This window comes from Sus scrofa, chromosome 13 (genome assembly GCF_054392235.1).
Source record: "Sus scrofa isolate SSC_HxYL_T2T_F1_AM1 chromosome 13, Sscrofa_HxYL_maternal_Yorkshire_Landrace_v2.0, whole genome shotgun sequence".
In the NCBI taxonomy this organism is placed as follows: domain Eukaryota; kingdom Metazoa; phylum Chordata; class Mammalia; order Artiodactyla; family Suidae; genus Sus; species Sus scrofa.
In genome coordinates, this window is record NC_139395.1 from 213,707,297 (window position 1) to 213,723,981 (window position 16,685).

At 43.6% G+C, this 16,685-nt stretch overlaps 1 protein-coding gene across 7 annotated transcripts in view; it reads right to left on the reverse strand.

Moving 5' to 3' along the window:
• Nucleotides 1–2,237: 2,237 nt before the first annotated feature.
• The window catches only part of RUNX1 (RUNX family transcription factor 1), a 263,788-nt gene continuing 249,340 nt past the window's right edge, over nt 2,238–16,685 (reverse strand). For 3 of the 7 annotated variants that reach the window (XM_021068413.2, XM_021068411.2, XM_084986771.1), the window contains 2 exons: nt 12,903–13,064; nt 2,238–7,210 (listed from right to left, as the gene is read on the reverse strand). In XM_021068413.2, the coding sequence (XP_020924072.1) occupies nt 6,735–7,210; nt 12,903–13,064 (638 nt within the window). In that variant the 3' untranslated portion in view covers nt 2,238–6,734. 7 annotated transcript variants of the gene reach the window in all.

A 16,685-nucleotide genomic window follows, 5' to 3' on the forward strand; every position in this document is an offset into this window, starting at 1 on the left:
TTTCTATTTTCATCTTCCCAGCACTCAGCCTTGACCCTAGAAATCTAATTCAATAAAACCTTCTGAAAGAGCAATCTGGAGGTACCTGTCAACATAAAATTGTTTTGAACCAGTAATTCCTTTCAAATGTACAAAAATTCTAGCACAACGTCCTAAGATACATGCAAAAAACTCTTCTAACAGCAAGATATTATAAGCAACCTAGATGCCATCAATGAAGGGGTAAACTAGTACAAGCCTAAAATATCATACAGTGCAGTCATTAAAGAAAGAGCAATGTAGATCTAAGTGGGATGATGTAGAAGGATGCACATCGTATATCAAGAGAAAAAGCTGTGGAATGATGTGTATTATAAGATGTCTTTTTGCCTGGGTGTAGATTAAGTATGCAACATATATTATGGATATAGAAAAATGTCTGGAATGGTGAACACAAAACAGTGACTAGAGGAGTTCCCGGCGTGGCTCAGTGGTTAACGAATCTGACTGGGAACCATGAGATTGCAGGTTTGATCCCTGGTCTTGCTCAGTGGGTTAAGGATCCAGCGTTGCTGTGAGCTGTGGTGTAGGTTGTAGATGCGGCTTGGATCCCAAGTTGCTGTGGCTTTGGTGTAGGCCGGTGGCTACAGCTCCGATTCGACCCCTAGCCTGGGAACCTCCATATGCCATGGGAGCGGCCCAAGAAATTGCAAAAAACAAATTAACCAAAAAAAAAAAAAGAAAAAAAAAAAAACAAACAGTGACTAGAAACAGCAAGATGTGGACTGAGCAGAGTGGAAGGCATTTTAACTTTTTATTTGATGTTGTTTACATGTTTAATAATGAATGGTATTGTGTGTGCATTTAACATTTATTGAGCATGTATTGTGTGCCAAGCACTTTTTAAAGTGTTTGATATGTATTAACTTTTTTTTTTCTTTTTATGGCTGCACTTGCATGATATAGAATTTCCTGGGCTATGGGATAAATTGGAGGTGCAGCTTGGGCCTACGCCACAGCCATGGCAACACAAGATCTGAGCCTCATCTGTGACCTATGCCAAAGCTTGTGGCAACGCCGGGTCCTTAATGTACTGAAGGAGGCCAGGGATCGAACCTGCATCCTCACAGAGGCCATGTTGGGTCCTCAACCTGCTGAGCCACAGTGAGAACTCCTGTGTTAGCTTTTTAAAATATCCTAACAAAGCAGTATTATCTCTATTTCACAGATGAGAAAAAGTAGGCCACTAGTTAGTTTACCTTGTTCGCTCGTGGGAAACAGAACTGGAACACAAACCCAGGGAGTCTGACTCCTGAGTCTACGCTTTCGGTGGCTCTGCTAGGCCCCCTTTCTGACAACGTGTATAACCTGATCCTTCCACCCACCTCCTACCTCTGCTCATTAGCCATTACCTCCTATGTCTGTCATTTATTTTGATCCCACTTGCTTTGGTCCCAGACATCCCAAAGGTCCTTTAAGACCATGAGGTGGTGGTGAGAAGAAGTGGGAAGGGGTGGGTCCCTGGCTGGGAGGTGCTTTGGATCATACTGAACCTTGAGAAGGAAATACTAATACTACTTTGCACAGGGGTGGTGGTGTGGGAAGACCCTGTAGCCTCACTACTTAAGGCTGATGCCTGTAACTGACAGAAACGGAGGCAGGTAAGGGTGACCGACCTCAGGTTGAATATGTTCCCTTTCCACTTCGTGTTTGAAAATCCCATGTCTTTTTTTTTTTTTTTTGCTCTTTTCTAGGGCTGTACTTGCACAAGGGGGTTCCCAGGCTAGGGGTCAAATCAGAACGGCAGCTGCCAGTCTACACCACAGCCACAGCAACAGAAGATCCAAGCCGAATCTGTGACCTACCACACAGCTCACGGCAACGCTGGTTCCTTAACCTACTGGGCGAGACCAGGGATTGCACCTGCATCCTCATGGATACTAGTTGGGTTCATCACTGCTGAGCTGTAATGGAACTCCTCTTATTTATTTATTTATTTTTAACAGGCATTCATTCATGCTTCAGTGTTCCCTCATACCTGAAGAAGCAACCCCAGAGCGTGGGCTGTACCTAGGTGGTCAGGAGCGGGAGGTCCTGGGAGGGTAAAGACTTTAGCTTGCAGACTATAAGCCTGGGAGCAGCTGCCTGTTGAAGGCTGTTTTCTGTGTGTCACGGCGGGAGTCGGGGGCTGACTTCATTCAGCTTCCCAACCCAGCAGCTTAGAGAAGGCAGCTCAGAGAAAGACGAAACCAGTGTGGTAGGGTGTACGTACTTGCCAAACTGTTTATTTGCCATTCACTAGTTATAATATTGGATTTACAGAAGAAACTGCGGTACAAAGAGAGTAAGGCTCCAATGGTCCCTGGGCAGCAGCAGTCCAGCTGCCCTGCACAGGCTGGGCACGGTGAATGCTCCTGGCAGAGGGGGTGGCCACTCCGACTAGGGGCGGTGGGCCATGCATGATGGGGTGCCTGCTCTCCTGCGCTATCTAGAAACACGTTGGAGAGGGGCTTCTGGGGTGTGCTCTCATCACATATCTGGTTTAAAACTCAAGACTGGCAGCTCCCGTGCAGAGGGTGTTTGCTACATCAGTACCAGGGAGAAAGAAACCACACACCAATTTCCAGGATGCTTTGTGAACAGATCCAGTAACTGCTACACAAATAGACATGAGGCGGGGCCTCGTCAAGTATATGCATTTCCCAGTATTACTTTTTCAACAGATGTGTTATACTGTCATTTCAATTTGGAAGTTTATTTTTTTTCCATTGATTTTTATACATCCAGAATAGCACAAAGAACCAACAGTTCTCTCTCTCTCTCTTTTTGTTTTTTGCACATTCATTTCCCCAGAACAAAAAGTGAACTTCTTTAAAAAAAAATTGGAACCATGCTATTAACTCTTTACAAAAGTGAATCAAAAGTAGTTCATTTTTAAGTCTAAAATAAACAAAGTAGAAAGAAGCATTTTTTTTTTTGTCTACAGTATTTAGCAAACATAAGAAAAGGTCCTTAGAAACACACAAAAAATTGAAAAAATTATTACAGGTATTAACAATATTTTATAACGAAGCTTAAAATCTATTTACATACATAAATACAATTAACTTTGTTGATGCAACTCTTCTGGAAGGGGAAAAAAATGCCAAATGATCAGCCTCATCAATACTGATCTGGCTAAAGGGAGGGGAAAATTCCAAACAAAGAAACAGACAAACGAAAAATCCCAAACAATTGTACACTGCAGGTAAACAAAAAGGCATTTTGTTCAGAAGTAAAAAATGCTTTCTGATATCACTGTTCTACCGATTTCTCATGTATGAAAGACCCCAAACATGTCATTCCCCAGAAAACAAAAAACACCCAAACCAAAAATCTCCAGGACAGAATGTCCCAAGGAAACAGGTATTTCAAGACAGAAATCTGCAATCCTAAATTGCAGGACATTTGAGTGAAACCATTCATTTCCTTTCTAATCAGAGCATTTCTGTTTATCTGCACAGAAACCCTAGGCAGCAGAAAGACTGTCTGTTAACTCACTGATGGTAATTTGCCCAGGAAGATTTCTATTGCTGTACTCGGACAGCAAGCAGATCCCAAATGGTTGGCAATGTCTCTGTTCTGCTGGAAGAAACCCCTACACAGGAGAAAGGCTGACTCACTATGTTCCTTTCTATAAAGGGAGGAAAAGTGCAGCTTCACCTATCTGGTGTTTGGTGTGCTATCTCCTTTTACAAAGCTAGAATAAATGAGGGAAGAGGTGGGATTTGGAGGAGGGAGGGGAAGAGAGAGAGAGGGTGATATTGGGGGGCAGAGAGGGAAAGAAATACAAGTATCTGTAGATAGAAAAAAAAAAGAACTGAAATATGGGTCTATGTTGAAATTATAAACAAAGATATGAACAAGCAGTAGAGATGGCCGTAATCTTTCTTCTCCTGAACCTATGCTCCCAGATACATCCAGTTATTACCTTGTTGTCTTAAGGGTCTACTTGATAAAGGACCACCTTAATTTACTTGAAAGCAATAGAATGGAATTCCTCTGGCGGGGGGGGTGGGGACATGTGTTAAGTATGAGACCTATCTCCAGAACAACTAAGGTTTGGCTTTTTCCTTTTTTTCTGGAAAGATTAAATACTATCTATATATGCTGGTAACGGTCTGTGAAACTCTGAATGGCCAAACCCATGGGTCTACAACAAAGTGACAAGCCCTCCTCATACATGGCTTTGAGGTGAGGATTCAATGCGAGAGGCTATCTGATTTCCCTTGTAGGCATTAGGCTGATCCTGAGTTGGAAAATCTTCAGGTACCAGAATTGAACTGAAAAAATATACATTTTTTCTCCTTCATTTTTAAACCAATATTTTGTCAGGTCAGATAAGGCGATGCGCTGAAAAGAACTTTTAAGTTCAATTTGGGGTAAATGCACTAATGGTCCTTTTCAGAAATTAAAAAAAAAAATTGAATTTACTGACATATAAGGGTAATTTTGCTGCAAAATGTAATATAGAATAAAACATGATATTGAGTGGTGGAGGGAGACTTGTGTCTAAACTGAAAATAAATATATTCTGAGTTTCTCCAAGATCTGCTTTAGCTCTTTTCTAGATAAGAATGACCTGACAACACAAACTGCTTTACTCTTTAACTCTTACCAAAGTGCTACTGCATTTGTGTAAAACAAATAATCAATATATATATATAAGAAAACTCAAAAACAAGTTGTTTTAAATAAGACCAGCTGTTTTGCTGCCTGCAGCCAAAGATCTTTCTAATTTGAATCCTTAAATTTATAAAATAAAAATCAAACACTGTTCTGAAGTCCTGCTTTCAAATACTCTTCAGAGTTGACCTGAAATCGTTTCAACTAATTTAAGAGGTACATTAAATAACAACCAGATCATTTTGAGCACGCACGTCAAAATCAGCAGTTAGTATTCATGAGTTGTACAACAACTGCATTCTGACCAAATCCTCCAATAAAAATAGTTCCATAAAATTTACAGTGACATTGGATATGTTTGAACTGTAGCCAAGGGCAGCAGTGACAGGAGTCTTTCCCGTCATGCTGATGCATGGGTAAAAGTGCACACATCCTACAGGGAAGGGTCTCAGCCTGGTGAGGGTAACGCAAAGACTGGTGGTTTAATGAGCAGCATGGGATGGGGTCCTGCATGGGTAGGACAATGTTCTCCCACATGGCTCCACTGAGGCACACAGAGGGGATGTGGCTTTTTCAGGGCTGCTTCTGGGCCCACCCTATGAAAACTGAGCTGGAGACCTTTGGCTATCAAAGGCATCCCGTTTAGTCCCTTTCACTCCCAGCCTTGGGGGACGGCCACAAGTTTTGTTCTGCAGCAGTGGACAGGTATTGTATCACAGAGGAATATTTTCTTGGAGCTATACAAAGTCTGAACTCTGAATTCAGATGATCTCCTTCCCACCTCAGAATTGAACAGTTAAGGAACCCCTAAATTCATTCATTCCATTTCCATGTGGATACTGCTCCTCCTTACTTCGGATTTGTTTTGCTACAAAGCATGTCTGACATTATCAAGGGGCCATGGAGTGAACAAAACCCCCAGGCAGAAAATAAATCCTCTCCAGAGGTGCGATCATTGGCATTTACCTGAAACTTCTGGAACCGAATTTGACCTTCTCTGAAGGAGGGAGTCAGACATGAGACCCTTTGTTGAGCTTGGCAGAAAATTCCATAGTTCAGATCTTTGGAGTGACCCTCAGTATCTAAAAAGCCTACTAAAAAAAATTGCTGCATTAGCTACCAACTCGTTTGATTAACATTAAAGGGAGTTTAATGTAAACAATATTTAGATAACCAAGTGATCACATTACCCATTTTTTTTTTAACCTTCTTCAATGTGATACAATTAACTTTGGCTATTATCAAAAACAAAAAATGTAGTACTTGATATTTTTCCTCTTAATATAAGTACATTTAAATAATAAAAAAGTATCAACACATTAAGTAAGTGTCTAAACATCAAGATACATAAATATCTAGGGATTCCTTGTGGGAATACAGTAGTTGAAAATGACCCAAAGCTGTAGTTGTTTCTCAAAAAACAACTACACAAAAGTCCAAAAGAAAAGTTAAATAAAACTTACAGAAAAAGGAATCATATTTCTTTCATCTGTCAAAGCAAGAAAGAAGCAAGCTCAAATTTATATATATATATATATATAAAAATAAAACCACCCCAAATGCAAATATGCATTTTGCAATTTATAAGGTGCTGGAAGAAAAAATTAAAAATATGAATTAGATGCCAAACAGGATGAGTTGCATCCCCCGTCCCCCCTCCCCGAAAAAAAACCAAAACCCCCAATTCCATACTCTTTGGAATAAACAACTTGGTTAAAAAGTCAAGGGTATAAAATCTTTCTTTTATTCACAGCATTGCTAAATCAGAAGCATTCACAGTTTCCCTCTGGGAATCTTCCTGTTTGCCATACAACGTGTCCACGGGTGATGAAGAGGACACCCTCAAGTTGCGTCAGGTTTGAAAAATCTGAGATGGGCCAAGAGCAACTGTGAACTGCACGGACTTCGGAAGCACAGGCTGCCCGGAGGCTCCCAGCCCGGAAGTGAGATCACAGATCACGTTCACTGCGAGGCGCTCCCCGGGCCGGTGGCCTGGCCCACGTGGTTCTGCAGAACTCGAGGCTGGGCCGTGAGTCGGTGCTTCCGGGAGGACGCGCGGCGCGCGGCGCGCGGCGGGTGCGTGCGCAGCCTCAGTAGGGCCGCCATACGGCCTCTTCGAGGCGCGCGGCAGGCGCCATGTTGGTGGGGGAGTTGCTGTGGCTGCCCTCAGCCTCCACCACGTCGCTCTGGTTTGGGAGGCTGGGGTTGAGCAGTGCCGAGCCGGTGGAGGCGTTGGTGCAGGGCGGCAAGATGCGCGGCGGCGAGCGTTCGCCGCCTACCATGGAGAACTGGTAGGAGCCAGCTGACGCGCCGTAGTAGAGGTGGTAGGACGGCGAGCTGGCCTGGAACGGGCCGCCCTGTGCCTGCGACGAGCCGGGGTAGGGCGGTGGCAGGTACGTGTGATAGCGCGTGGCCGAGCTCATGGCCGACATGCCGATGCCGATGCCCGACGTGACGGGCGTCGGGGAGTAGGTGAAGGCGCCGGGGTAGTGCATGCGGGGGTCAGAGATGGAGGGCAGCGCGGGGAACTGGCGCGGGTCGCCAAAGGCCGTCAGGTCAGGTGCACCTGTGGGTGAGCGAGAAAATATCCTGAGCTGGCGATTCAGGGAAGCCACGCCTCCTACTCCGCCGGCCCGCCCACAGGAGTACCCAGGATGGACTGCTGCTTGCTGCCCAGGGAGCTGGTATGAGAGAACGGTAACATACAGCCTCGTGCAACCCGATATGGTGTGTGATATAATACAGTGCAGAAATAACATGCGTGATAGAGATATAATATTGGTGTAACTTCGAATTTGGCAAACCCACCTGCCAAGTCCACCTGCTAGCAATTTTCCTATGGCCCACAAGCTAAGAATGAGTTTTACTTTTCTTAAAATGGTTGCAAAAAGCAAAAAAAAGATTTCCTGACGTGAAAATGATATGGAATTTAAATATCGATGTCCATAAAGTTTTATTGGAAAGAGCCTCACTCATTCTTTTACGTATTATCTGTGACTGCTTTTGAGGTATCACTGCAGAGTTGAGTGGTCATGGTAGAGATTGGAGGGCCAGAAGGGCTCAGAAAGCCTAAAATATTTAGTATCTGGCCCTTTGCAGAAAAGAGCTTACCAGCTTTCTCTATGATCAATATATTAATATGTTAATATTAATGTAAAATTTAATTTTTAACAATATATAAGACGTATACAACACCTGAATTACTAATATAATGGATGCATTCATTGATTAATATCAGAATATATGCATAATATGTTGTCATAATGATAGTAATATATAATAATATAATACTATATATAATATTTAGGTTGAATCATAGGAAATTGCCATTTCTGTAGGCCTGGAATAGCTAAAAATTGGCAGTTTCCTATGATTGAACCCAACGCATGCCCTAGCAGTGACCACCACATCACTCTTTTCTTCCTTATATCTATCTTCAGATCACTCCCACATCTTTAGAAATAGGATAGCCTTGATTTCACAGGGTTTTCTCTAATATATATTTCACTGATTTGTTAACAGGAGTGGCTCCAGGACCTTGATTGGTCTACTCTGTTTTTGTACATGTTGAAATTTTACCAGGAATGGCAAAACTTTGTCTATAAAACACATTGTTTTAGGATTATGGCATTTACAGTTTCACAGACCAGATTGACTTTGGCTGTCTTTTGTTGCGTCTTTCTACAGTTTTCTTAACCACGGGCTGCCAAAGTCCTGGGGGGTTTGGGTGCCAGGATGGGTTTCCTGTGTCCTGTAGATCAGTTTCCTGACAGTGGCACTACTGGTATTTGGGGCCAGACTTGCTGCGGCAGTGGGGGGGGGCTGTCCAGTGCATTGTGGGATGTTTGGCAGCATCCTTGGCCTTTGCCCACCAGATGTCAGTAGTGCCCTCACTCCCCCCATTGTGACAACCAACAAGGTCTCCAGACTTTCCAGCTGTCCTGGTGGTAGGGGTGAGGGGAGCAAAAATACCCCCACTGAGACCTACCACTGTGGATGTAGGATGGTGTCCTGGGGTAGTTTCTGTTCCTTAGAATTAATTATTCATTAAATGACCAGGCCAGGACTATAGTCTTTACGTCAGCAACAAAACAACAGAGACAAGAATTGAATGTTTTAAAATTTATAAGTTCTCAAATCAACATAGAAAATAACTCCAAGCTCAGGATGGCATGTGGCCTGTGTCCTTTTGTGTATAGGCCCACAGAGAAACTTGATGGAGCCAAGAGCTAGCTCTGAAAGGAAAGCTACCGGGTGAATTAATCTCTTTTTGGAAGGCATCGGCTGTTGATCAACTTCCTCATATTTCAAGTCTGTTATTCCAGCAGGGAGAGCTAGTGTTCTCTCTCTCTCTGTCTCTCTCTCATCTCTCCTCTCTCCCTCCCTCTCCTCAGCCTTCCTTCCCTCCAAATGAACTCCTCTGTAAATTTGGGGTGCATGTGATGAGGGGATATACTCCTCATCAAAAAGGTAATTAAAGTTTACAGAAACAACCGAAGTCTGCGGCAGATCTCTCCACTAATGAGGAAACCAGGAGTCTGACTTTCAAACAAACACTCCTGTTAATCTTTTCAAAGCGAGTCAGACATGTGGGTAGGGGAAAAAGTTGTAAACTGACAGTGGTTCTAGGGCCGCCCTTCCACGGACACTCTCTAGCTCATCCTGAAGCCAGGCCGCACCTCATTCCACAGGGTTCGTCCCTGCCCACTGGGGCCATCTGTGAGCAAGCCCCTGTCACTTGTTTTTGCTCACACAGAGAGCCGTGACATGCTTGAGAGTTAACAGGAAGCTTTACTCCATTTTTCCAGTTAAGATTTCTATAGTCCAGGGAGAAGCCGAGGTAGGAGGAAAAGCATTAGGCAAACACAATTTGTTGTCATCTGATGCAATATTCCGGACACAAATAAATGACTCCACCCATTATTCCTCTTGCTTCATTTGCCCTGAGACAAAAAGGTGAATCCACTGGAAAATGAATGAAAGGTCACCCTGTTTCATGACGGTGTCTGGACATGCTCTGCCAGTCTGTTCCAACCACTACATGGTAACCTGGTGATGGCAGCAAGTTACTGGAATCCTCAGTGAGTCCGTGGTTTGTCACGGACATAAGTAATGGAATGATGTGACAGTCTCAGCTGTCAGGGGAAAATAGCTCTTTCACTTGTGGGCACAGTATCTGTAAGATCTTAGATGTTGCCTGTGATTCTTCTTCTGTCTGCACTGTACCAATGCCACACTACAAAAGACCATCCATTTGGTCTAATTATCCTTTATATATATATTTTGATAACAGAATAGCTTCGGCCCTCTAGATAGGCTCAGACTCAATATACCTATTCACCTATTTGTTTTCATTTTTATGTCCAATTGGATTCCCCCTACCAAGCCCCACCAATCACGCACAGTTCACCCACCCCGCCTTAGCTCGTTTGTCCTTTTGGCTGGCTTGGTGCCCCCTTACTCAGTGGTAGTGTTGGCAGAGATGGGGACCCCTCATATTCCCAGGGAGCTTTTAAAAAGTAGGAAATCTGGGGATTAGGCGGTTCAGGCATTTTAGTTGGGATTGTTTCCCTACCGATGGGGCTAAATATTTGCCATGGCAGCTCAAGTCTTCCTTCTGCAGCTCGATGTGGATGAAAGCAGACCCACTCTGGGCCCCTCCCACTGCCCCCAAAGGATTAAACAGCCTGAGCAGATAATGGCTGCCTTAAAAGGATCTTTTGCATGACTCAGATTAATGCATGCTGTCTGTCGCCCAGGTTGGCAGCTAAACATTATTTAAAAAGAAAAAAAGAAAAGAAAACCTCCAGATGACAACTCTTTTCAGACAAGGTGTGGAGTCTGTCTACAAAGGGAAGAGAAAGAGACAGAGCACAGGTCCCTCCTGCAAAAGGAAGCCCAGGTGGGGCTGGGGGGTGGATTCAGGGAAAGCTGGCTCAGAGCTGTGCAGGCTCTCAAAGCTGGCCGCCAGGCAGCCACTTTTCTTTTAAGTATCCCAACCCCCTCCTGCCCCCAGGCGGATGACAACACTTTTCAGGCCTGGGCTCCAGGCTTGGTTTCTCAGAGGGAGAGCTGCCAAGTTGAAGAGCAGTCTCCCATGCTGTTCTCTGCCACCGGTGAAAGCACCTCTGGAATTCTCCCAGGCCCACCCTCCAAGACAGCGCAGGGTCATGCTTGGGTGCTGAAATGGGTCGCCTTGGTTTTTATCTATTTCACACCCTCATGCTATAAAACGCCTTTCTATTACTCCCTGGCTAACTGAAGTCCAGACTATTCCCAAGTGTAGCTGTGAGAGGTGATTTGAGAGTGCACATGCAACGTCCCTGTGGAAAGAGAAGCCCCCCTTACATCTGAACTGGTCAGTTGGAGCAGCTAGAGTTCTTGGATTTAAGGTGCCCACTGTCTTGGGTGCAGACCAACTCAAAAGACTTCCACAATAAATTCGAAGGGACACACACACAGCAGGGACATTTCCAAGGAAAAGAGTAATTGCTTCAGAGGTAGACCATTGCCAATGGGCAGAGCAGCACCACCAAGAAGAAGAATCAATACGAGATGACAAACGCCTTTGGAATCAGACCAGTCCTGAGGGAACAAAGCTTCTAAAACAACAAGCTAAATGGACTTCATTAATTCCTATCCTGTCCCTTAACTCCTTGGCCCAGCAGGTGCCATGAAATTCTTGGCATCCATGGCTGAAAATAACATGGAAACTGGGCAACTAAGTTGACTTTCCTGTTTCACTACAGTGCAAAAGTATATGTGAAGGCAGTTCTCAAGTCGGGGGCAGTGTTAGTCCTCAGGATGCTTGGCAATGCCAGATGATTTTTGGTTGTCATGACGGGGGCGTGTTCCTGGCATCTAGAGGCCACAGACATTGATGAAGGTCCAGCAGTGTACAGGACTGCCCCCTACAGTAAAGAATGATCTGGCCAGTGGTGCTGCTGTTGAGAAGCTGAGAGGTATTCTCTGACTCTCTCAGAAGCTAAAGCATTTGGTGAAATCTCAAGTAATCACAGTTGTGCACAAAACACAATGTGGCTCAACACTTAAGTGGCAGACATGGTGCCTTTGCCCCCTTGCCCGCCCCCTAATCTGCTATAATCTGATGCCAAGAGCTGAAAAGCAAAAACAGCCACCCTCCCCCAACCTACAAGCAGTGTGTTTGCCGGTTTCCTAATGCTGAAGTTCTCTGAAGTATTTTCACTTTGGTCCAGCTCCAGTTTCAAAGCCCCAAACAGGGAGTTGCTTCTTTTGCTTTCAACAAAGGAATTTTTCTGTGTAACTCTGATTTCCCTGCCCACAAGCAAAGGTGAATGCTAAGCCCAAAGGTCTCATAGGTTAAATGACTAATATTTAATGAGCTCGTATTAACAACAATTATATGCCAACCAAGACACCTGAGCTTTCCAGTCTGTTCCTCTAACCTGTTATGAGCAGCTCTTCTTTGAGGTGTCCCATCGGGATAGATCTGCTTCCTTTCCACACGTAGCCCAGCAGGCTGTTCACATGACTTCTAACAGCTCTCCACCATCCAAGTTCTAGAAGCTCACTGCTTTGGCTTTTTGTATTTTTGTCTTTTTTTAGGGCCATACCCATTGCATGTGGAAGTTTCCAGGCTAGGGGTCGAATTGGAGCTACAGCTGCCAGCCTACGCCACAGCCATAGCCACCCCAGATCCCAGCCACATCTTCGACCTACACCACAGCTCACAGCAACACCAGATCCTTAACCCATGGAGGGAGGCCAGGGATCGAACCCATATCCTCATGGATGCTAGTCAGGTTCATTACAACTGAGCCACTTGACAGGAACTCACATTTTGTATTATTGACCCTTGAGGTGCCACCCTCACCTGCCAAATGTAAGCACCCCCAAAATGCCTGAGGAATCCACTTTTTCCAAGCCACTTCTACTTCCACATCCATAACCTCTGTCTCTGGGTGTCAAGGAAAATCAGCACGTGGGTCTGAGACTGTGACAGACAGCTCTGTCTTTAGACCATATTGTATCCAATTAAAAATGACTGCTTCTCCCTTCATGCACCTCCTGTGGTCTCCAGAACCTTCCACTGCAGCTGGACTTGGAAGAGTGTGTTTTCTTTTTTTTTCTTTTTTTGGCTACGGGATACAGCGGCTTGAGGTGGAATCTCAGTTGCCAGACCAAGGACTGAACCCAGGCAGCAGTAGTGAAATGCCGAGTCCTAACCACTAGACCACTGGGCAACTCCCCAAAGAGTGTGTTTTCAAGCAGCTTACTTGAGAGTCGACTGGAAAGCTCTGCAGAGAGGGTTGTCATGCCGCTGGCCCGTCCAGGCGAGATGGGAGTTGCTGGGTGGACAGAAGGAGAGGCAATGGATCCCAGGTATTGGTAGGACTGATCGTAGGACCATGGTGGGGATGGCTGGATCTGCCTTGTGTCTGCAGAGAGTCAGGGAAGTCAGTTATATGTAGAGGGAGGCAAGATTTAAAACAGTAAACTCTTTTAATTAAAAACCGGCTACTTTCTTTCCTTTTTCTGCTGCACCTGTGGCATATGGAAGTTCCCAGGCCGGCGGTTGAATCCGAGCTGCAGCTGTGGCAATGACAGATCATTAACCCCCTGTGCCATAGCAGGAACTCCAAAAACCAGCTATTTTTGTTTAAATCTGACACATGTCTGTGGCCTGTTTACCAGTGTTAAATCTGCCTACTTAAGTCCAAGTATTTGCTTTTGATGATTTTTTTTCCCAAAATGATACTGAAATATAGGGGTTTGTTTTGATTCTTAAAGATTGTCCTCTGATGGCTGTTCCTCCCAAAGGCTTTATTTAGTCATACTAATCATGATGCGAGCAGCTGATTATGCTTTCCAGGTAGAAGTGTTAATGTTCAAACTGGCGACCTACAGCAGGTGTTGACCGCCCAACTTCAGCTTTACCAGTAATTACAGCTATGATTATCAGGTGACCACCTGTCTCTCCCGGTAAGCAAAAAAGAACGCAGGAGTTTTTGTACCTTTGGCAAAAAAAAATTCCATGGCTTTTAAATATTTTCTATTCAGGTTAACTCTCTCCCAAGGATAACTGAAAAGAAAGTCTGGCTGGGAAACTGGCCACGAAGCCTGATGACTAGCTCACGAGCCCGGCTGTGCAGAGCTGGCTCTAGAAACCCGTACTAACAGAGGTGTCTTGCATTTTTTCAAGACCTGAAGTTTGCAACTTTCAAAAGGCAGAATGTTGAGCAAGTTATTTTATAGATTGCTATTAAAAGACACCTGGGATAGAGAAGAGACAAAAGTCTGACTTCAGAAGATTTAGGTAGAAAGGATTTTGTAAATTTGACTCCAGAATTCATAGGAGTCTTATGTTTTCAAAAGCATCGTACTGTTTACAGATGAAAAGGAGGAGGAAAAAACCCACCCCTCTATTCTTAGGCAAAATATGTAAGAAAATTTAAAATGATCACTGTCCCACCATGAGATAGTTTTGTTAATGTTTATCTTGTTTTTGTTTTCTTTTAAGTTTTTGTTAATGTTAATCTTAGGATTAAACATTCATTTTCTTTGTGTCCCACCTTCTTTGTGGACAAAGGTGACAGCAAACTACACTAACTCCCAAGGGTCTTCCTAGCCAGGGCTTCATGATGCTGGGAGTGAAGATAGAGCACAGCTTCTTAGGAAAATACCAGGTGTAAGTTTTGTGTGTGTCGTGACATGAACAAGTGAGTTATTCTGACTTGTTATACCTCTGCTCCCTCTGGGGCTCTTGACTTCCAGCGGCTACCTTTTGCCTAGCCTCTGATCTCTTGGAAGTTGTCGCAGTGGAGAACACAATCAGGCATTTGATAAACCATCTTCCTTCTTATTCTTCCCCTGACAGCCCTCTCCCTGGTTTCTCTCATACTCATCTCTTTGTTTTCTTTAAAATAACTGACTTTTAATTTTGAAAAACCTGGGGGAAATATTTTTAACTTAGAATCCTTGAGATCTAATATTAAAGAAAGGTCTTCACTTCCTTCTGAATTTTAGACAATTTGAGGGGTGGCAAGGAATAAAGAGCTGGCCCATTCTGGACTCGGTGAAAAATAAGTGTTCAACTACAGAGATCCTGCATTATCCTACAGCTAACTGTTTCCAATAACTGAAAGCAAATTGAAATAGCAGATTCTTCAATATTGCCACATTGCTACAAGTATTTTGTGCCAAGAGAAAATAAAAAATCATATACTCAGATGTTTACTATGAAACATGTATATGTCCTGGATATACATATTTACTGAGTCTATAGTACTCAAATATTTTAATCATTTAAAAAGCAAACAAAAGAAGTTTTATAATTGTCATAAAGCCCTCTGGGTGTGAATTGCAGTACAGTAATTCATGCCTTGTTGTGTAGACAGGCCAGCACCCCTAGCCCCATGTCTAAAACCACAGTAAGCATAAAGTATTATGCCATGATTCATGCTCTGTCATGTTTTACTGTAGTGAAAAAGTTGTGCTAGGCTTTTCTAAACTCATAATTAAACCATGCAAACGTTGCATAATGTTTCACAGCCTTTTAAAAATATGCTTTGGTAAAATGATCTTTATGATTAAAGTCCAGGTTCTATGACTTTTTTTTTTTAACACAGGGTTTTAAATTCCAGCATCTTCTTACTCCACCCCACAACTCAGCCTTTTGGTGCTAGAGGGGTGACAGCACTAAAAACCCGGCTGTCCTCCTTTAAGCAGTTTTTCCTGTCTGTGACCACAGTGAACTGTCCTTGGCTTCATTGGCAGAGGTGCGCCGGAAGGTGGTGATGGCAAGCTTCTCACATTGGGGTTTTGGGTGTTTTCTTCTAATACATGGATTATTCATTTTTTTTAAAGGGCTATTGACATGGTATATGCTGAGTTTACTCTTAATTTACTATTCTTGCTGTGATGGGGCCAACGTGAGCACATGAAGGAAAGTATGGAAGTTACAGAGCTGTGGGCCTCCCAAGCACCGGACTGACAAGGAGAAGTGGCCTTTGGCCTCTCTGCGTGGTGACCCTGGTGCACTTAACTTACACTCTCTTTGCCCCTTGCAGTGGTGACCGTGCAGGATCTTAATTCAAATGGGTTCCAAACAGTATTCTCTGCTTAGCTTGTATGTCAAACAGAATTAAGGAAGAATCAGTGGCTGAGGTAAAGAATGGTGCTTGCAAAAATATGCGTATTTGGGAAAGAGGGAGTAGGGCAGAGATGAGATGGGGGCTGTCAAGGTAAAAAGCCATAGGCTGAGGAAAAGAACCACTGTCAGTCATTCTTCAGAAGAGGGCTGTTTGTTCTTGAAGGGACTGCCTTTTATAGATCAATCCACCAAAAAGAACAAGTTTATTGAAAATTACCCTGTGCCAGGCATGTGCAAACAGCCCAGGGAATAAGATCAGTAAGGCCCCTGCCCCACTGGAACTTAAGAGTCTGATATTGGTGAAGATCCCAGGACTGTACAATGCTTGGAATGGCTTTTTTTTTTCTGTTGCATTAATCGTCATGTTGAGAGTTACTTCATTCAGTCACTCTTAGACTCATGAAGTTATTCAGGTCCTCATTTATTCATGTTGCCAAAGAACATTTTTGCCTTATTAGGGCCACTGTTTTGGGAACTCAGTAGTGAGAGGATTATAGTCCTTGGCTTCCAGAGTTATAGCTGGTGGGGGACCTATGGGCTGTATCCAGGTGAACAACTGAATTACCTGCCTAACTGAACTTGTGAACAACTGTTCTCATGTTAAGAGATAAGAACCCTAGTGGTGTTTATTACATTCTATGTTCTGCCTCTGAGAGGAGCAGATAAGGGAAAGGCCCTAATTTAAGTGGTAGATTTCAGTTTGAATTTTGCCTTCATCATAAACTAGCTATACGACCTTGGGCAAGTCACTTATTTCCTCTGATACACAGTTTTCCTATTTCAAAGGGTAATAGAGATAAGTGAAATAAGCTATATGTAAAGCAGGTATCACAGTTTTTGGCCACATCAAATGCTCAGTAAGTCTAATTTTTATAATTATATTACTAAAAAGGAGAAGAAATTCATG